At 39.8% G+C, this 22581-nt stretch overlaps 1 protein-coding gene across 11 annotated transcripts in view; it reads left to right on the forward strand.

Moving 5' to 3' along the window:
* Positions 1 to 22581, forward strand: part of NIPBL (NIPBL cohesin loading factor) — a 299958-nt gene that overhangs the window by 262217 nt on the left and 15160 nt on the right. For 10 of the 11 annotated variants that reach the window (XM_008168695.4, XM_008168692.4, XM_065598870.1 and 7 more), the window contains 9 exons: positions 3341 to 3394; positions 6802 to 6910; positions 12712 to 12848; positions 16117 to 16257; positions 16622 to 16715; positions 16829 to 16983; positions 17237 to 17327; positions 21458 to 21631; positions 22113 to 22303. In XM_008168695.4, the coding sequence (XP_008166917.2) occupies positions 3341 to 3394; positions 6802 to 6910; positions 12712 to 12848; positions 16117 to 16257; positions 16622 to 16715; positions 16829 to 16983; positions 17237 to 17327; positions 21458 to 21631; positions 22113 to 22303 (1146 nt within the window). The remainder of the gene's footprint in view (positions 1 to 3340; positions 3395 to 6801; positions 6911 to 12711; positions 12849 to 16116; positions 16258 to 16621; positions 16716 to 16828; positions 16984 to 17236; positions 17328 to 21457; positions 21632 to 22112; positions 22304 to 22581) is intronic. The other variant, XR_010602148.1, reaches the window with a different exon arrangement.

Raw genomic sequence — 22581 nt, forward strand, 5'->3', positions numbered from 1 at the left:
TATGTTCAGGGGCTCTAATGTACGCCTTCCCACCAGTGCCACTGATCCACAAAGTCCTCATGAAGATCAAGCAGGACAGGGCCAAAGTGATCCTGATAGCCCCGGTTTGGCCTCGCCAACATTGGTTCGGCATGCTGCTGGACCTGTCGGTGACGGCCCCACTGAAGCTGTCTCTTTGGCCGGATCTCCTATCCCAGAACCATGGCAGTCTCCTGAACCTGAGTCTAGCAGTGTTGCACCTGGCAGTTTAATTGCTGCGTGGTTGGATGAGCAGGAGTGCTTGGCCCATGTCCAGCAGGTCCTACTGGGGAGTAAAAAGCCCTCCACCAGAACAGCCTACCTGACTGAGGTGCTGGGCCTCAACCCAAGGGGTTAGGCCTAAACAGGCGTCACTGTTGTCAATCCTGGATTATCTTCTGTATCTCAAACTCCAGGGCTTTTCCCTTTCATCGATTAAGATCCACTTGGCCACCATATCAGCCTTTCACCCCCCGCATTCCAGAGTAGGTCTTCACTCATGACATGACAGTCCGGTTCTTGAAAGGTCTGGAACGACTCTATCCCCATGTCTGAGACCTCTGTGGGACCTGAATCTAGTGCTCATGAGAGCTCCCTTCGAGCAGTTGGCTTCCTGTTCCCTTCTTCTAGTCTCCTGGAAGGTGTCATTCCTGGTGGTGGTAACGTCTGCACGAAGGGTCTCTGAGATTAGGGCATTTACCTTGGAGCTCCCTATCCGGTGTTTTTCAAGGACAAAGTCCAGCTGCAGCTGCACCCAGCTTTCCTGCCCAATGTGGTTTTGCAGTTTCACATGAGCCAGGGCATATTCTTGCCAGTCTTCTTCTGAAAGCCTCATAAGTCTGAGGAGGAGCGTACGTTTCACTCCCTGGATGTCAGGAGAGCACTAGCCTTCTATATCGTAAGGACCAAACCGTTCTGTAAGTTGATGCAGTGATTCATCGCGGTGGCGGATAGGATGAAAGGTCATCCAGTGTCCAACCAGATAATTTTATCATGGATCACCGCCTTCATCTGGTTTTGCTGTCATCAGGCGAAAGTGCCTCCACCTGCGATTGTAACTGCCCACTCAACTAGGGCGCAAGCCTCGGCAGCAGCCTTCCTGGCCCATGTGCCAATTCCAGATATTTGCAGGACCGCCACCTGGTCATCCATTCACACATTCACATCTCACTACATGCTTACCCAGCAAGCCTGAGATGACACTGGCTTTGGTAGAGCAGTATTGCAAGCCGCATGACTCTGAACTCCGAGCCCACCTCCAGGGATATTGCTTGTAAGTCACCTAGAATGGAATCGACATGAGCAAGCCCTTGAAGAAGAAAAAACGGTTACCTGGGGCGGCAAGCCGCGGGGGGCAGCCTGCTGGTTGCTGTTAGGGCGGCCGTCAGGCTGCCTTCAGCGGCATGCCTGCGTGAGGTCCGCCAGTCCCGCGGCTTTGGCGGTAATTCGGTGGTGGGGATGCTGAAGGCATGGCATCGGCGGACGTCCTGCAGGCATGCCGCCGAATCCGTGTGGCCAGCGGACCGCCCGCAGGCGTGCCGCAGAAAGCCGCCTGACTTCCGTGCTTGGGGCAGCAATAACCATAGAGGCGTCCCTGCCCCAACCTGCTTCACCCAGACTCCCACCCCACCAAGCCTCACTCTCACAGCACCTAGTCTCCCCCGCTGAGACCCCCACTCCCAGATCCCTCTGCTGAGCCGCAACCACCTTCGCCTGGAAGTCCTTGCAGAGTCCCCTTGCCCCTGCACCTGGAATCCCCCCAACGAGCCTCTGTGCATCCAGATCCCCTAACACCTAGCCCCCCCATTGAGCTGCCTGCATCCAGATTGTCCCACACAGAACCCTCTCACCCCACACCGAGCCCCTTCACACTTGAATCCTGCCTGGTTGAGCCTGCCTGCCCCACACCTGGTGCAGAAGGGTAGGACTCCAAGGTGTTTCTGGGGCAGGCCCAGGCCTTGTGCTATGTCAGGGTTGGGTGCCCCCTCACCGCTGAGTCCGTGTCCCGGGGTGGAGTGATGCAGCATGATCTCTCACCTTTGTGCAGCCAGTAGCCTATGCTCCCCCCTGCCATGCTGGAGCCTCTGCATTTATTTATTGACAAATAAAACTTGCAGAATTTTTAATTTTTTGGCAAAGAATGCCCTCAGGAGTAAGATAAGGAGGTGTTAATGTCATTTTACAAGGCAATGGTAAGATCTCACCTGAAATACAGTTTACAGTTCTGGTCACCCATATTCAAGAATGATGACTAAAAACTAGAACAGGTGTAGAGAAGTGCTAGTAGGAGGAGCATGGGTAAGGAGAGCCATTCTTATGAGAGGAGACTAAAAGAGTTTGGGTCATTTAGTCTAGCAAAACGAAAGCAGAGAATGGATAAGATTGCTCCCTATCAGTACATCAGGAGAGTAAACATCAGGTAGGGAGAAGAGCTATTTAAGCTATAGTACAATATTTTCATAAGAACAAATGGATGTAAACTAGCTATAAATAAATTTAGTCTGCAAATTAAAAGATGTCTAACCATGAAAGGAGTGAGGTTCTGAAACAGTTTTCCAAAAGGAGTAGTGGCGGCAAACAACCTAACTAGTTTTAAGATGGAGCTTGATCAGTGTATGAATGGGATTGTATGACAGGGTTGACTGCGATAGCACAGGATTGACTCAGTGATGCAGGAAGTCACATCTAGTCCGATGCCCTTATGTAAAATGTATTGTTTTAAAGGATACTGTTTAAAAATCATGATCAATTAAAAATTAATGTATTTGTTTATCTTACTATTAACACCTTAAAACTGATAAATCTACTTTTCAGCATTTATACTAAACTGTAGTTTATGCATTACTTTGATCTTGGACAATAAAAAGAGACTAATTGGTTACATTTCCTTTAGTCTAGTCAGTTTTACCTTCAGGTTCTCATGAGCTAACAGTCCTGGAATGATGGCAAATCCTATAGGGCCTGTTTAAAAAATGCATTTTCGGGCAGTTGAAATATGTCATATATTTTATTAGCTGTTAAGCTTTGCAAAAACTAGTTTTCACAAAACTTAAAATTTAGGTCAAATTTGATCTGACAGTGACCTTACAACTGAAGTAAAAACTTTAGATTTATTTAATTTAGGTTGTAGTAGCATCTAAAATCTGAAAAAACATCACATGCAGAAGACATAGTTCCTGTTGCTGCTATCTTACCATTTAAAATAATTTTAGTAAAGGAAAAATACTTATCATAGTTTAAATTTAAACCTGTGTTGAAATACTACAATTACATTTTTCTTCAGATTTCTTTTTATAAATCTATTCCAAATATTCTTTCTTAGGTTGCAGCTTGTAGAGATACAGGATATGATTGGTTTGAACAACTTCTTCAAAATGTAAGTAATAGTTTTGAAAGACTCATTTCACAAATGTCAAAAGAATCTTAACATGTTTCATGGAACCTAGGGCTAAAATGTAACTCCACAAACTTCTAGAATAGTTCTTTATACTGTTATCCGAATTGAAAATCTAACGTTCTCTTGACTTTTTTGTTACAACCTTTTGACTTTAACAGTTGTATCCTTCCTCTGCCACTGCTTTTGTACCCAAAACTAGTTCTTCTTCGAGTAATGGTCCCTATAGTATTCCACTGAGGGTTTACACATCCATGCCATGCGTCCAAAGCTGGAGAATTTGAAAGTAGTACTTTCCTTTCGGGTCCGGGCATGCGTCCTTGCCTCACCTCGCCTCATCATTTCGTCCGAGGTGATAAAGGGCTGAGCGGATCAACCGCGTCTCCGGTTCCTTCTCACTGCTTCATGGTCCAAGTCGGAGCTACTAGTGTCCTCTTGTGTATGATGCACATTAAAAAGTTTGGAATAGTATATAGTTAGTTTTTTTCTTGTAGTGTTTGCTGCTTTTACTGTTTTAACATAGTTTTAACTTTTAGTAATATTTATAGTAGAACTGAGACTTAGGGGGAATCTGTTTACTATTATTCCTCACCCAAGTACCCACACATGGGTACTGGACAGTGCCAAAGACACCAGGATTTAAAATCTGTGCCTCCTGCCCTGTAATATCCTGCCCATTAATGTAATATCTGCCAGTCTTTCCCAAGCCGTACCTAAGAAGGCCAGGCTCTCCAACTTAAGAAGTAGCTCATGGAAGTCGCCATGAGGCCTCAGGCAGACCATGGGCCGAGGGAATCCCACCCCCCCAACATCAGTTTGAGACAGCCAGGAGTGCACGTCCAGCTCCGGTGGTACTGCCACTAGGGACCCCATGCCAGGGCCTAGTTGGGAGGTAAGGAAGCATGCACATAAGCATGGCAGTAAGTCTTCCTCCAAACCAAAGAATGGCGATGCGCCTTCCAAGAGTTCCAGCCACGGGGAGGCAGTGTGCTCGAACACGCACAAGCATGACCAAAAAAACTTCACAAACCAGCAGATCCGCCAGTATGACATACCAAGCTGCACACACCGTCAACGTCGGCCTCCCTTAAGACCAGATTCATCAGTTTCAGGAAAGTCTCCACTCGGGCACCGGTTCTGGCTATGGAATGAGTATCATTAACATCGGGAAGATTAGAGAAAGCACCAGAGCCACATGAACTGTGTACTCTAGTGGCCTTCCACTACCATCCACATTTAGGGAGGCCAGATCTCCCACTCAGGACATACCACAGTCAAGATGTTTCAACACATCTTCCTATGGTTTACATGTTTCCACCGGCTCCAGTGGTACTGCCATTGGAACCGGCATCCTCGGAGGATTCGGATGGAGCACGAGTGCTGCAGATTCCCTACCACCACTACGAGTATCCCAAAAGACCACTGGCATCATGGCATTACCCTCCTCCACAACAGCAGAGGAGCCACTGGTTTCCCACATCATGGGGCCCTCTGCAGCACCCGTTGGATCTGTTCTGCTGGCCCTGTTGGAGAACCTGGCCCCATACCCACCTATAGAACCCACCCATTTCGAAAGGGAGACTTCACCTCTTTTCCCCCTCTAGGGCACCCTTGAGCAGATGCTCTGAATTGGGTATAGAGGAAGAACAGTTCAGTCCATTTCTGATGGTACTGCCCGAGCAAGAGCGTTTTTCATTGTCCTGTCCAGATGCTGGCTTTATTTATTGTTATATTTACTCAATATTGAGCTGACTAGTTATTAGTTCTTAGGGTCAGCTTTTTTTGCCCATTTTCAAGACAGTGGCTGGGATTTTTCAAAGTCACCTAAGCAGGTTGGGTGCCCAGTCCCCATTTAATTTCAGTGGAATTTGGGTGTCTAACTTCTTATGGCCCTTTGAAAATCCCAGCCTGTAACTACTCCCTTTATTTTTTGTATTTGTTGAGAGTGATAGCTAGTGACTACATTTCTTCTGTTACTGCATGGGGTCTTACTGCAGTATACATGGACCATCTGAAATCCCCAGAGAGCTGGCTGGTCACATGTTTTTGCATTCTCCTCTGTATTTTCATCTGCATTAAAACCAAGACTTTCAAAAATGGGTGCCTAAAATTAAGCTCCAAGTCCATATTTTGGTGCCTGAATAATTGAACTGATTTTCAAAAGTGCTGAGCACCTCTCCGCTTCAGTGACACTAATGGGAGCTGAATATTTGACATTTTTTAAAATCAGGCCAGTTGTTTAGGTGCTGAAATATAAACTTGGAGCCCAAAGTTAGACTGCCCATTTTTTCCAAATCTTGGTCTTGATACTTTCATAATATTACTTTTTCCATACAGAAAACATCTCTGTAGCAACTGCAGCAGTTATGTGATTATGAATGCAAGTGGAGGTGGTTGGTGTAATCACTAATGAGGGCCATGAGACAGTGTCTCATTCTTAAAATTTAAGGAAGTGAAGTTTATTCCTTCTCCTAACACAAGAAATGAAATTAATAGGCAGCAGGTTTAAAACAAACAAAAGGAAGTATTTCTTCACACAACACACAGCCAATCTGTTGAACTCTTTGCCAGAGGATGTTATGAAGGCCAAGACTATAACAGGGTTCAAAAAAGAACTAGATAAATTCATGGAGGATAGGTCTATTAGTGGCTATTAGCCAGGATGGGCAGGGATGGTGTCCCTAGCCTCTCTTTGCCAGAAGCTGGGAATGGGCAACAGGGGTAGGATCACTTGATGATCACCTGTTCTGTTCATTTCCTCTGGGGCAACTGGCATTGACCACTGTTGGAAGACAGGATATTGGGCTAGATGGACCTTTGGTCTGACCAAGTATGGCCATTATGTTCTTACGCTACCGAAAGGTGTAAGGAGAAACAAATCCAAACAGATTATAATATTGCACCAGGACAGCCCCTTTACAAGTCACACACAAGGCATGTGGACAACAGAAAGCCAATTCAGGCATCAGGAAGTGAATAGTGAGTAATGGGGAGTGAGAAAAGACAAAGACAATGGAACATGACTCTGTTAACATTTTGAACATTGTCTTATCACTGAGGTAGATACTATTACGCTTGTTAAACTTCAAGAATGAGCTATGCTTACTGCCCTACCCCTTAATTCTTTTAATTGTAGTGCTTTGGTCGTAGATATCCCCCATTCAAATGTAATATTTATTTTGTTAAATAGTTTATTTTTTTGCCTCCACAAAGTGCTTTTCAGGGCTTCTTAGGAAGAACTTGGATAACTTTATATGCATCATGAAATCCTCCTTCTATGATAATTGTTACAAATGTAACATACATTGAAGTACAAATTATTGGAACGATTCAGTGTATTGCAATTTATATTAAATCTTAATCATCTCCTGTCTTTCTGTCTGCAATAGCTTCTGAAGTCAGAAGAAGATGCCTCGTATAAACCTGTGAAGAAAGCCTGTACTCAGCTTGTTGATAATCTGGTTGAGCACATTCTTAAATATGAGGAATCTCTAGCAGGTAATGTAATTACTTACAATCCAATAGTATTAATGTATTTTTTGTTATTAAATATATGAAATCCTACACTGTTTGTAAAAATCTATAGTTCTGTTTAAAAAAGGACAGTAGTGGATAAGACAAGGATTGTCTCAAGACATTTAAATTAAAGCTTCCTTTGTTATGATTAAATTGACTTTTAACTACTATTACAATAAATCTTCCTCTTGTCGCTTGAAAAGGATGCTGCTTGAAAAAAATTTTTTTGTTCCTTCATTAAAATTGTTCTGATGCTATTGTTTTCTGGTTCTATCACACTGGTGAATATAGAATGTTGTTATAAGGCATAACAAGGACATGGCAGGAAGTTTAAGCTGGATAAATTCAAATTAGAAATAAGGCAGAATTTTTTAATAGCAAGGAGGATTATCTGATTGAACAAACTATCAAGGGAAAAGGTGGCTTCTCCAATTCCTGATCAAGACTGGATTCCAAATCAAAGACTGGATGCCTTTCTGGAAGATATATTTTAGTGAAACACAATTTATTAGGCTCATTATAGGAATAATTGGGAGAAATTTAATTACCTGTGATATACCAGAGGTCAGACTAGATGATCTAAAGGTACCTTCTGGTCTTAGATTCTGAATCTGTGATGTACAGGACAGTATAAATTACCACAGGTTATTTTTTCATCCACACATGGTTGTGATGATAAATCCATTTTTAGCATCTTTTTACCAAGCGGAATACCTGATTTTTAAGAAATGTCTTTGGTCTTGTGGCCATTTAGAGCTCCTAAATCTTTGAGTAGATAACTCCTATTTGGGAAAAATGGTAACTTTGAGTTTCACATTTTGTGTGAAAGAGAGGTTAAGTAATTTTTGTGTGCATTTCTGTTGGACATATATTGTAGATATACTCTTTAAATACTAGGCTTTATCTTTAAAAGTATTTTAAAATTATAAATTTCATTTCTTATATTTTTTCATGAAGGGTATAGCTTGTGACAAAATTACCTAATATGTATATTCAAGTCCAGCTGGCGAGCTTTTGATACAACTTGAAATAGTAAGAAGCTTTGCTTTGTTAGCGTAATAGGGAATGTTTGGATTATTTACAGACTAGCTGTAGATGTTGCTGCACATACTTCATTTAGGTTGTTTTATCTCTCATTAAGTGGTAGCCTGGTCTATTGGATTGAGTTAGTGCCTCTTGGGTTCTATTCCCAACTTTGACTTGCTGTGTGATCTTGGACAAGTTACATAATCTCCCTGTACTTCATTTCCTTTTATCTAAAATGGGGATTTTAATGTTACTTAATCTCTCTGAGTGTTGAATAATGTTACTAAAGGTTTTTGATTATATAAAGCGCTATATTTGTTATTAGTAATAGTACTATTATTCCTAGTCATTCCTAAACTTGGTTAAACTGGATGTAAGGTTGTAAATACATATCAATAGCTTAAAGGGATGGGGGAAATCCTTAGTAGAACTTTATAGTTCTTAAAAGCATTTCCTCACAGACATTGAAAATATGGAAATACAGCAACCAGAAGCTATACAAGTAATTTTAACTCTGCCTCTGTGTCCCACAACCCTGTCCAGATAAGAAAGGTACATCTTTAAAATCCACAGCTAGTTAATATGTTAATTAATTCAATTAATGCTTTGGTTTTCCGATAGCCCCTTTCAGCTTGCAGACATCGTAAACTATATCCACGGTGGTTTACACAGCAGAGTATGCATAGCATAATCACAAAGGCTATATAGGGCCAGATTCTCATTGCATTGAGACCCCCGTACACTATTCTGGAAGTTTGTACTACTTTGGTTGCTTTAAGGGCCACTTACACTGCCAAAGCAATATGAAAGAGCCTTAGTGGAAACCAGAATCAGGCGTATGGGGTAAGATTTTCACAGCTGTAAAAAGATAGATAGAAAAGGGCTGCAAGGTTTGCATAATTCTAAATGTTGTATGAAGGAATTATTATGATTATGAAGGGAAGGGAGACAGATGCTTTGTATTATACAAATGTAATAATACTTTCCTTTTATAACAGTGCCTTTGATCCAATAATCTCATTGTACATTACAAACAGTAATTTAGTGTCACAACCTATTAATTAGGTATGTTTTATTATCTATACTTAACAGATGCGAAAACATAGGGGCAGAGAGATTAAGCTGTTTGCTCAAGGTCACATAGTATGTGTCAAAGTTTAGGTTAGAACGCATGTCATATAAATCACAAAATTTTTTCCAGTTTTCCTGTCACCCACCCATCCACCTTCCCCCTTCCTTTCCTATACAGAAGATCTTGATGTTGCTATCTTGGTGAGGAAAGGTAAACCTCGCAAGTAGACTGTCGGACATAGTGTTTGCAAAGTGCTTTGAGAGCCTTGAATGAAAGTTTTTATGTACAGCTCCACAAGACAGAACTTGGGGGAGAAATCAAATCAGTATCTTAGATGTCTGTAAACTAATTCGAGAAGTATGGGGAATAAGCAGGAAGAGCTTGCAATGCTAGTAAATAAACACAACTATGACATAGTTGGCATCACAGAGACTTGATGGGATAATACGCATGACTGGAATATTGGTATAGAATGGTACAGCTTGCTCAGGAAGGATAGGTGGGGGGGAGGGAGGAGGTGTTGCCTTATATATTAAAAATGTATACACTTGGACTGAGGTTGAGATGGAAACAGGAGACAGACTTGTTGAAAGTCTCTGGGTAATGATAAATGTCATCATAGGGATCTACCACAGACCACCTAACCAGGAAGAAGAGGTGGATGAGGTTTTTTTTTAAACAACTAACAAAATCATCCAAAGCACAGGACTTGGTGGTGAAGGGGGACTTTAACTATTCAAGCATCTGTTGGGAAAATAACACCGCAGGGCACAGATTATCCAACAAATTCTTGGAATTTATTGGAGACATTTTTTTATTTCAGAAGGTGGAGAAAGCTACTAGGGGAGAGGCTGTTCTAGATTTGATTTTGACAAATAGGGAGGAACTGGTTGAGAATTTGAAAGTGGAAGGTAGCTTGGGTGAAAGTGATCATGAAATGGTAGAGTTCATGATTCAAAGGAATGGTGGAAGGGAGAACAGCAAAATAAAGACAATGGATTTAAAAAAGGCAGTCTTTAGCAAACTCAGGGAGTTGGAAGGTAAGATCCCATGAGAAGCAAGTTAATGGGAAAAACAATTTAAGACAGTTGGCAGTTTTTCAAAGAGATATTATTAAGGGCACAAGAGCAAACTATCCCACTGCATAGGAAAGATAGGAAGTATTGCAAGAGACCACCCTGGCTTAACCAGGAGATCTTCAGTGATCTAAAAATCAAAAAAGAGTCCTACAAAAAGTGGAAACTAGGTCAAATTACAAAAGATGAATATAAACAAATAACACAAGTATGTATTAGAAATTAGAAAGGTCAAGGCGCAAAACAAGATCAAACTAGCTAGAGACATAAAAGGTAACAAGAAAACATTCTTCAAATATATTAGAAGCAAGAGGAAGACCATGGACAGTGTAGTCAATGGTGTGTGTGTGTGGGGGGGGGGGGGGGGAACCAATAACAGAACATGTGGAAATGGCAGAGGTGCTTAATGACTTCTTTGTTTCGGTTTTCACCAAGAAGGTTGATGGTGATTTGATGGTGATTGGACATCTAACGTAGTAAATGCCAGCGAAAATGAGGTAGGATCAGAGGCTAAAATAGGGAAAGAACAAGTTAAAAATTACTTAGATAAGTTAGATTTCTTCAAGTCACCAGGGCCTGATGAAATGCATCCTAGAATACTCAAGGAGCTGACTGAGGAGATATATGAGCCATTCGCAATTATCTTTGAAAAGTCATGGAAGACAGGAGAGATTCCAAAAGACTGGAAAATGGCAAATATAGTACCAATCTATAAAAAGGGAAATAAGGACAACCTGGGGAATTACAGACCAATCAGCTTAACTTCTGTACCCAGAAAGATAATGGCGCAAATAATTAAGCAATCAATATGCAAACATCTAGAAGATAATAAGTAACAGTCAGCATGGATTTGTCAAGAACAAATCATGTCAAACCAACCTGATAGCTTTCTTTGAAAGGGTAACAAATCTTGTGGATGGGGGAAGCGGTAGACATGGTATATCTTGACGTTAGTAAAGGTTTTGATACTGTCTCGCCTGACCTTCTCATAAAAATACTAGGGAAATGCAAGCTAGATGGAGCTACTATTAGGTGGGTGCATTGTGGAAGGACATAACGAGTGGGGTCCGGTTCTGTTCAATCTCTTCGTCGGTGATTTAGGTAAAGGCTTCGAGAGTATACTTATAAAGTTTCCGGACGATACCAAGCTGGGAGGGGTTGCAAGTGCTTTGGAAGATAGGATTCTAATTCAAAATGATCTGGACAAACTGGAGAAATGGTCTGAAGTAAATAAGATGAAATTCAATAAGGACAAATGCAAAGTACTCCACTTAGGAAGGAACAATCAGTTGCACACATACAAAATGGGAAATGACTGTCTAGGAAGGAGTACTGCGGAAAAGGATCTGGGGGTCATAGTGGACCACAAGCTAAATGAGAGTCAACAGTGTAACATTGTGGCAAAAATAAAAATCATTCTGGGATGTATTAGCAGGAGTGTTGTAGGCAAGACATGAGAAGTAATTCTTGTACTTTACTCTGTGCTGATTAAGCCTCAACTGGAATATGGTGTCCAGTTCTGGGCGCCACATTTTAGGAAAGATGTGGCCAAACTGGAGAAAGTCCAGAAAAGAGCAACAAAAATGATTAAAGGTCTAGAAAATGTGACCTATGAGGGAAGATTGAAAAAATTGGGTTTGTTTAGTCTGCAAAAGAGAAGACTGAGTAAGGACATAACAGTTGTTACAAGGAGGAGGGAGAAAAATTGTTGTGCTTAACCTCTGAGGATATGACAAGAAGCAATGGGCTTAAATTGCAGCAAGGGAGGTGGTTAAGCACTGGAATAAATTGCCTAGGGAATCTCCATCATTGGAGGTTGCCTAGGGAGGTTGTGGAATCTCCATAATTTTTAAGAGCAGGTTGGACAAACATCTAGGCTGGGTCTAGATAATACTTAGTCCTACTTTGAGTGCAGGGGACTGGACTAGATGACCTCTCCAGTTCCTTTCCAGTCCTATGATTCTGTAAGATGGCTGAACTGGGAGTAGTTCCTGCCTTCCTCTCCTCTGATCAATCCACATAGTTAGAAGCAAAGCAGCTATTTATATAGTGCAAAGGGATTACAAAATACAGAAATTAGAAAGTTTACAAGGGACCTCACAATCTACTGAAGTTCAAATCCAGTAGCAAAAACCTCCAAAATTAATCATCAACTTTCCCAAAAATGCTCAAAGGAACACTCATGTTCACTAGCTAATCTCATTAACCAAGTTACATTTTGTGGAAACTTCTCAATGACCTAAAAACAAAACAAATTATTTCATATTAGGAAAGTTTTTGTTATGAGTCCAAGTTTTGTTTGCATTATTCTGTTTTACATTCATTACAGAATCATTGGCTGAGCCTGTGGCCTGGAAAAATAAGTGGTTTAAAAATTAATTCAAAGGAGCTTTACTTATTATTTTACATATTTTCTTGATAATGTGCTTACATTTTTGTCTGCTAATCCAAGTTTTCTTATCTAATTAGGAATTTATATGCCATTTTTTCAAAGATACATTATCAGTGAAAGTGATTTTTATATGCTGTGTTTATTTACTATCCGGTTTTGTTATTGACAGAACTGTCCTTGAATTGAATATACTTAATGTATTTTCTAATTTTTGCAGACTCTGACAACAAGGGTGTGAATTCTGGTCGCTTGGTAGCTTGCATAACCACTTTGTTCTTATTCAGCAAAATCAGGCCCCAGCTAATGGTCAAACATGCCATGACCATGCAGCCATACCTTACCACTAAATGTAGTGTAAGTATAGGAAACTAAAGTCTTCTTTCATCTAAATAATTATGGAACTCAAGGGTTATCTTAAATGCATGATGAAATTGAGGGTGGGAGTGTAAAAAACAGCAACAATATTTCTATTACATGGCTGTTTTCAGTCCTGAAGATATGAGAGAACCTTTTGTAATCCATAGATCTCTAATAGGAGTGTTTTTTTCCAAAGTATTGGATGCAGAGAAAAGTCTGCGTTCAAGGTTTCTTGCTTTCTTCTCAAAGGATGAACTGCAAAGGTTTTGTTAAAAATTAAAAACGTACTTATTAAGGTCTAAAAAAGAAAACAAGTAGAAGAGTGTTATATTTTAAATGTATTTAACCTTTATTTCAATAATATTTACTTCCTGGTCTTGTACACTCCTCAGCAGAAAACTATCAATGTGCCAGTATGGTATGAAATTTCAAATAGTCATCCAATTTTGCATAAACATATTAATACTTAATGCAACTATTCCCCTGTAAAGTTCAATCCACTTATTCACCATTTGCTCTATATTGGATCACCATTCAATTTTATGTATCTATCCTGTTAATTTCAACCTTTTATCCTGCTTTTGATGTTTCCAATTACCACAAATACATAATCAAGCTCAATATTATAGTAACCGTTAGCTAGTTTCAATCATTTCACCTCAGTCATCTTTTTTTCCTCAAAACTAAAAATCCCAATTTTGTCAGTTTTTCATATGTAAACTCCATTCCCTTTCTTTGCTTTACATTTACATTGCTGCTTATGCTAGCAAGTTGGCAAGGAACCCATTGTGAATGTTGCTGTTTGTATAAGGTTTTGTGTAAACTACTAGGGTGAATTCCTGGCCCCTTTTGGAGTAAATGGTAGTTCTGTCACTGACATCAGAATTTCACTTCTGGTCTTTTGATCTGAGAAATCCTGTTGTCCTCTTAATCGTTAATTAAGGTCTCTTCCCCATTCACGTGCCTGTGGATGGAGGACATCATGATAGTAAGCCTGTCATCTAGCAGTATCTACAAAGTACTTTTGGTGTTGTACGATGAGATGTAGTCTCTTCTGATTGAATAGTATATTGAGCTGTCCTGAGTGGGGTGGAGGGGATTTAAATGCTGCAACATCTACTCAGTGGACTACACAAGCTTCAGTTATGCAGCTTGAGGTGAATCCTAAAATCATTTAGCTGGTAATTCTAGCATATCCCATTGTGATTAATAGGATGCACATTGGGAAATTGTAACTTCTAGTGTCAAAGGGTTAACAAAAGACTTTAGTGCATATGAAGTAAACTGGCAATTAATACTTGCTGTGAGAATTTCTTCTCTACATTCCTCACCTATGGCAGGTGTACTACTTTTAGGCCCACTAGCTAGTAACCTTTCTTCAGATCAGGTTTTTTAAATCATGGTTTCTGAAATGTCCTAAACACTGTCTGTCTATGCTTGTAGTTAAATCACATTCAGCTCCAGTTCATCTTCACCTGTTGCTAGTACCTGGTATCAGCAATGGGTCATTCACTAGGGCAGTGGCTCTCAACCTTTCCAGACTACTGTATGTACCGCTTTCAGGAGTCTGATTGGTCTTGTGGACCCCCAAGTTTCACCTCACTTAAAAATTACTTGCTTACAAAATCAGACATAAAAATACAGAAGTGTCACAGCACACTATTACTGAAAAATTGTTTACTTTCTCATTTTTATCATATAATTATAAAATAAATCAATTGGAATATAAATATTGTACTTACATTACAGTGTGTAGTATATAGAGCAGTATAAAACAAGTAATTGTCTCCGGTGCTTTTTATGTAGACTGTTGTAAAGCGTGGCAAATATCTAGATGAGTTGATGTACCCTCTGGAAGACCTCTGTGTACCCCCAGGGGTACACATACACCTGGTTGAGAACCACTGCTCTAGGGAAGACAAGCCAGAAGAGTTCAAAGATTCATTCTAGGGCTCCAAAGCAATAGTCAGAATCCGAAGTCCTACTCGGCCTGTGTGGAATACTCCCAAGCGTCAAGATGAAGTAGCATCAGTTCTGATGTATCATTTTTGAGTATCTTGGTACAGTCAACCCCAAATTTCTTCTCTTTTCAGTGCTGAAATAAATTAGGTTGCATTCCTAGCCTATCATGCTGACCATGTTACCTTCTCCTGGAGTCCCTGTTCAGGTTCCTCCTCCTTCATTGTATATAATGCAAGCTTCTTTGTTTGTCCTTTTAAAGTCCCTGCTAACTAAAGTTTCTGCTGACTACTTTTTGAAAATCTATGGAACTTTTTAAACAGAGAAAACAATAAGAAGCGAGTTAATACTTTGCTGAGTAGCTTTAAATAACGTTTTTTATTTCACCTACTCTTCTCTCTTAAAACCAAATCCTCCCACTTGTTCTTTCTCTTTCTCTTTTGAGAACTTCCCCTGCAGTCCCCCTAGATTTTTACTCTTCCCATACCATCCTATAAGTGGCTGGAAGGGAGAACCTCTTTGCAACATAAAGAGGGTCCAGAGCCCCTTCCTCCCCACCCCAGGCAGCCATTCTAGAGATCTTAAGTGATACAGAGGGATTTATATGGACCCTGAGTCTGGGGGTGAATATTATCCATTGCAACTATATTAAATCCATGTCAGTTATCAAAATGTTACATTTTATTAAACTATGTGTACCTATGTATTAAGGTATATAGGTATGTACCTTTTTCATGATAGGTTATCAAATATTTAAATTCAGAAAACCTAGTTACTCTGTATTTCCTCCTATGTGTAGAATTAAAATTAAGCGGCAGCATTCCTGTTATGCTTAAGATATATCATGAAATGTTTTGTAATAATTAATTGCAAAATAATTACCAAAGACAATATTAAGACTATTTTAACCATAAAATAAAACTTACCTTTCACATCAATAACTTTTATCTTTACAGAACAATTATTTCACCTGGACTCACTTATTTCCTAGTGAAAAAGTATTGAATTAGTAATTAAAGACAACAGTTCAAATTTGATGATCATAGCATAGCAATACTTTTGAACATGGTAACAAATTTAAATTGTTGTCTTTAAACCCTTAGCCAAACTTTTTCTACTGGGAAGTACTACAGCATACCTAAAACATACTTCAGAGAAAAGTTAGATCTTTGAATATCAGTGTATACTTTTACTGAAAAACTGAGATATATTAAGTTATTCTCAAACCTGAAATAAAATTAGAAATACTTAGCTCTTATATAGGGAAAATGGTGAAAATGTTTAATCATTGTAAATGTAATTACAGACACAAAATGATTTCATGGTGATCTGCAATGTTGCAAAAATCTTAGAGCTGGTGGTGCCATTGATGGAGCATCCGAGTGAGACGTTCCTTGCCACTATTGAGGAAGATCTCATGAAACTTATAATCAAATATGGCATGACGGTAAGATTTAATTTCTATTTTTTATACGAATTTAATGTTTTTGGTTCAGTTTGATATGGAGTATGTAGAAATTATTTAAGATGAACGCATGAACATTTCTTCCCTATTCATGTTTGAATGGCAGTTATGAAAAACTGGCTATCCCTGTGAACTTTCTTGATCTACCGGAGTTTGTGTATTTCTTATTACACTTTAGTTATTTGTACTTGGTCTGAGATTTTCAAAATAGTCTTGAAGATTTAGACCTTTAATCTTCCATTAGTTTTAAATGAATAATATGTTTTTATATCTCTAGACTGCTTTGAAAAATCTCTATCTTGACTTCTAAATAAAATGTTATAAATATTTTCTGTCTTATTTTCAGGTAGTACAGCACTGTGTGAGCTGTCTTGGGGCTGTTGTAAACAAGGTTACTCAAAATTATAAATTTGTATGGGCCTGTTTTAATAGATACTATGGTAAGTTAAATATCAGAGCATATATTATTAAACAATTTTATAAAAGTTTTGGTTATGCTTGTCATTTCAGGAGTGCAGTATTTGCTATGATTAAATCTTTTCTCTTATTTTAGGTGCACTTTCAAAATTAAAAAGTCAACACCAAGAAGACCCAAACAGTACTATACTTACAGCCAATAAACCAGCACTCCTTAGATCTCTTTTCACTGTTGGAGCATTGTGTCGCCATTTTGATTTTGATCAGGAAGATTTTAAAGGCAACAGTAAGGTAAAATACACTGTGTTTACTTTCTCAGTGTCTTGTGTTTAAAAAGGTAAAGTTAAAAAATGTAACTTGTAAATAGAACAGAATAGGTTTGGTAATTTGAAACAGTGAAGTAAAGTCTTCACAGTGAAACTAGACTGTACTTGTAATTTGCAACAATTTGTTTTATTTTGGGAAAGCTCTGGTGTCAGTGATGTGTGTTTCGCTTTGCAATTAGGTTTTTAAGTCACCAATATTTTTTGTTTAATTTGGCCAGGTTAACATTAAGGATAAAGTACTTGAACTGCTGATGTATTTTACAAAACATTCAGATGAAGAGGTACAAACAAAAGCCATTATTGGTTTAGGTAAGAATTACCAAGGTTTTTTGTTTTTAATTGAATCAATAACTGTGTTTCTCAGGGGATAGTATGTTTAGTTTGTTGGGGTTTTTTTTACAAGAAGTTGGTTCATTTAAAAAGCTTTGGCATCTTTTTTTAAGGGATATGTACCTAACTAATATTATCTGCAAATTTTGGTTGCTTTCTGAATTTTAATGTTTTTGTTCATAGAGACCTTAAATATACTTCCCTGCATGTCTGAAGCTATTTGAACATAGTCTGTTGCAAATTGGTCAAAAAGGGGCTCTTTTCTCTTTCCTGTGAAAAATACATTTTGACAGTGTATGCCTTCTTGGTGGGGGTGTGTGTGTGTATAATTCTTTACAATCTTCAAGAGTATCAGATTTCTAAACTAATGGTACCATCATTTTTCAAAATGAAAGGAGTTTATAATCTGCTACTTCTTGAGTTTCACACCCAAAAGGCATGAGGTTCAAAAGATTATTAGCAAGCCAAAAACATCTGGGAAAGTCTTAGGTGATGCAATCATGGGTCGATCCTCAGCTGAAGTCAATGGAGTTAAGACAGTTTACAACAGCTGAGGATTGTCCCCTTAGATGTCAATAGGCATTAACATACATAGGCTCTGACAGTTCCTTTCTGGATAATGGCCAGCGAGAAGTTTGCCACTTCTTGCAAGTTTTGACTTGCCTACAAGAGTCTGAGGCTTGGCCACACTCTTTCTGCTCCAGATGTGTACTTCCATAGAAGTATGGAAATATTAAATCCTTACTAGCCGACCAAACATAACCTCTTAGGAGTACTACTTTATAAAGAGCTGTGTTAATCTTAAAGACACCCAAATAATTTATTTTCAGGTGGAGGCAGACCAAAGGTGAGGTAATTCTTAAAAGAAAATAGTCAGATAGCAAATTTTCCCTCTCTCCCATCTGAAACATTTGGATTAGTAAGCAGAAAGGAAAACTTATTAGGGAAGATAAGAAGAATTTTCCGAGGGAATTGTGGGTTGTAGACTCGTTTAAATCAGTGAGTGGAGGAAAGAGTTATATATCAAAAATACTTCTTTAAATTTAAAATCCCTTTTAAAAAGTAATCAGATTAGCTTAGAAAAGATCAGGTAACAAAACTTCAGTGCACATTCATGCAGATAATAATTATCCCTACCAAAGACCATCCTTACCTCTTTCGCTTTCCTTTTTTCCCACCCATTAGATGAACTGAGCTCTTTCTTGAGCTAAGTCTTTTCCTGCACTAACTTTTCTAGGTGCAAGAGACCAACTTTATAGAACCTTGATTCCCTTGGCTTCAGCCAATCAGCCCCCTCCACTGTTTCATGCTGGGTTTTTCCAGATACACCTCTACCCCGATATAACACTGTCCTCGGGAGCCAAAAAAATCTTACTGCGTTATAGATTAAACCGTGTTATATCGAACTTGCTTTGATCTGCCGGAGTGCACAGCCCAGCGTCCCCCGAGCGCTGCTTTACCGCGTTATAACCGAATTCGTGTTATATCAGGTCGCATTATATAGGAGTAGAGGTGTATATTCTTTTCTTCTTCCATTATTTCCTTTTCCTTTTATTTTCTTTTTTTCTTTTGCACTTTGTTGTTTTTACTCATTAGAATCATAAAATATCAGGGTTGGAACGGACCTCAGGAGGTCATCTAGTCCTACCCCCTGCTCAAAGCAGGACCAATTCCCAACTAAATCATCCCAGCCAGGGCTTTGTCAAGCCTGACCTTAAAAACCTCTAAGGAAGGAGATTCCACCACCTCCCTAGGGAACCCATTCCAGTGCTTCACCACCCTCCTAGTGAAAAAGTTTTTCCTAATATCCAACCTAAACCTCCCTCGCTGCAACTTGAGACCATTACTCCTTGTTCTATCATCAGGTACCACTGAGAACAGTCTAGATCCATCCTCTTTGGAACCCCCTTTTAGGTAGTTGAAAGCAGCTATCAAATCCCCCCTCATTCTTCTCTTCTGCAGACTAAACAATCCCAGTTCCCTCAGCCTCTCCTCATAAGTCATGTGCTCCCGCCCCCTAATCATTTTTGTTGCCCTCCGTTTGGACTCTTTCCAATTTTTCCACGTCCTCCTTGTAGTGTGGGGCCTAAAACTGGACACATGAGGTCTCACCAATGTCAAATAGAGGGGAATGATCATGTCCCTCGATCTGCCGTCAATGCCCCTACTTATACAGCCCAAAATGCGTTAGCCTTCTTGGCAACAAGGGCACACTGTTGACTCATATCCAGCTTCTTGTCCACTGTAACGCCTACGTCCTTTTCTGCAGAACTGCTTCCTAGCCACTCGGTCCCTAGTCTGTAACAGTGAATGGGATTCTTCCGTCCTAAGTGCAGAACTCTGCACTTGTCCTTGTTGAACCTCATCAGGTTTCTTTTGGCCCAATCCTCTAATTTATCTAGGTCCCTCTGTATCCTATCCCTACCCTCCAGTGTATCTACCACTCCTCCCAGTTTAGTATCATCTGCAAACTTGCTGAGAGTGCAGTCCACGCCATCCTCCAGATCATTAATGAAGATACTGAACAAAACCGGCCCCAGGACCGACCCTTGGGGCACTCCGCTTGATACCGGCTGCCAACTAGACATGGAGCTGTTGATCACTACCCGTTGAGCCCGACGATCTCGCCAGCTTTCTATTCACCTTATAGTCAATTCATCCAGCCCATACTTCTTTAACTTGCTGCCAAGAATACTGTGGGAGACTGTATCAAAAGCTTTGCTAAAGTCAAGGAATAACACATCCACTGCTTTCCCCTCATCCACAGAGCCAGTTATCTCCTCATAGAAGGCAATTAGGTTAGTCAGGCATGACTTGCCCGTGGTGAATCCAAGCTGACTGTTCCTGATCACTTTCCTCTCCTCTAAGTGCTTCAGAATTGATTCCTTGAGGACCTGCTCCATGATTTTTCCAGGGACTGAGTTGAGGCTGACTGGCCTGTAGTTCTCCAGATCCTCCTCCTTCCCTTTTTTAAAGATGGGCACTACATTAGCCTTTTTCCAGTCATCCGGGACCTCCCTGATCGCCATGAGTTTTCAAAGATAATGGCCAGTGGCTCTGCAATCACATCAGCCAACTCCTTTAGCACCCTTGGATGCAGCGCATCCGGCCCCATGGACTTGTGCTCGTCCAGTTTTTCTAAATAGTCCCGAACCACTTCTTTCTCCAACGAGGGCTGGTCACCTTCTCCCCATACTGTGCTGCCCAGTGCAGCAGTCTGGGAGCTGACCTTGTTCATTAAGACAGAGGCAGAAAAATCATTGATTACATTAGCTTTTTCCACATCCTCTGTCATTAAAGATCTTTACCACCTGTGGCCAGAAAGAAGTAAAGGAATGTTCAACATCTGCCACTCCTGCAAAGCACAGACCAACAAGAGTTAGGACAAATAAACAAAGTAATGGTCTAATACATGGCAGATTTCCCAGTCTTCTCAAAGGAAAGCTGCATCCCTGCCACTTGTGGTGCTGTGTGAGGCTATAAATCAGCAGTACTCCATACCCACTTATGTTATCTCAGATGATGTCCATCATTCTGGATTAAAATTGGGGAGGACGGTGAAGGGTGACGGGGAGAAGACAAAAAACCCCCACACAACTGAGTAAAAGAGACCAGTTCTTCACATTTTGGGCAGGGGGAAGGAAAACAAATAGTTCTTTTCCTTCATAATAGTTTTTAAGAAAGGGTTTTAGAGTCTGTATATGTCTGAGTCTCACTGTTCCCACTGATGTATGTTTGAGCAAGACCGTAGACCTCTATTATAGGAGGGACATGTATAATTTTCCCATGTTATAAATGAGAGATTGATTGCATGAGGTCACTTCTAGCAGAGCTGAGAATAAAATTAATTTAGCCATGCTGCCTTTGAGAATTAATGTGCTGTGTATTTGACTGTGTAAGCACTAGATCACACTCCCCTTCAGAGCCTGGAATAGAATCAAGAAATCCTGATTCTCCAACATTCTTCTATTGTGTTTCCAGTTTTTGAGTGATTCTTTGAATTTTATTTCATATATGTATGATGGAAGATTTTACTAGTTACCTTGAAAAATGTAAGCACAGTAATTGCAAGGCAACCAAGTGGGATCTTTCTTATTTTTTTCTTTCAGGATTTGCATTTATTCAACACCCAAGTCTAATGTTTGAGCAGGAGGTGAAGACTCTGTACAACAGCATTCTCTCTGATAAGAACAGCTCAGTAAACTTAAAAATCCAGGTGTTAAAAAATCTCCAAACCTATCTACAGGAGGAGGATACGCGTATGCAGCAGGCAGATAGAGAGTGTGAGTGATGAGCACTGTATTAAGGAAGCATTCAAAATGTAACTTTTGTTACATGAAAACAACCTTTTAATTTAACTGATTCATAAGGGTTTTTGGGGTCTAATTATTCATGTATACATACATTACCTTAGATAAAGAATTCAGGAACATCTTTTATACACAGTCACACTGAGAGGTATAGAGTACAGAGTTCTGTTCTTAACGTCAAGTTTTAAGTTGCTGGGAAAAAATCCAAAATGTGCAATACTTAAATTCTTGTAGTTAAAATAATGAGTGCTTTGCTTTTTCTATTATCAAATTCTTCTCTGAAATTGTTAATTTTCAGGCATTCTAAAACAAGAAATCTTCAGGGCTGTGGTATGGTACCACTCTGAAGCTTAAATATGTTATAAAGAATATGAGGAATAGTATGTAGAGTAGAATAAGTTAGTGGTTGCCCGAAGATCTTGACACAAACAGTTGCTTTTGTTCCTTTCTACAGGGAAGAAAGTAGCAAAACAGGAGGATCTGAAAGAAATGGGTGATATTTCCTCAGGGATGAGCAGCTCCATCATGCAACTTTATCTCAAACAGGTTCTTGAGGCTTTCTTTCATGCACAGTCCAGCGTACGCCACTTTGCTCTAAATGTCATTGCACTGACATTAAACCAGGGTCTTATCCATCCAGTTCAGGTATGTAATGTTAATGTGCTGTATTTATTTTTTCTTTTACACAGAGAATCTCAATTTCTCATGGCTGCTAGATAAATGTCCAGTATGTGTGTGTGTTGTCCGCCCCGGCCCCCCAAATCTGTTACATTAGTTGCTTCTTTTGGGGATACTTAGTTTGGAGAGGCTGTTTTACATACAGCAGATGTCTAGAATTCTTCTGTATTAAAAGGCCAACAGGATTCCAAAGACTAACCCTTTGTTGGCTTAGAAATTAAATTTGAGTTTAATAATTTTTAAGC

Source organism: Chrysemys picta, chromosome 6, assembly GCF_011386835.1.
Source record: "Chrysemys picta bellii isolate R12L10 chromosome 6, ASM1138683v2, whole genome shotgun sequence".
NCBI classification, from domain to species: domain Eukaryota; kingdom Metazoa; phylum Chordata; order Testudines; family Emydidae; genus Chrysemys; species Chrysemys picta.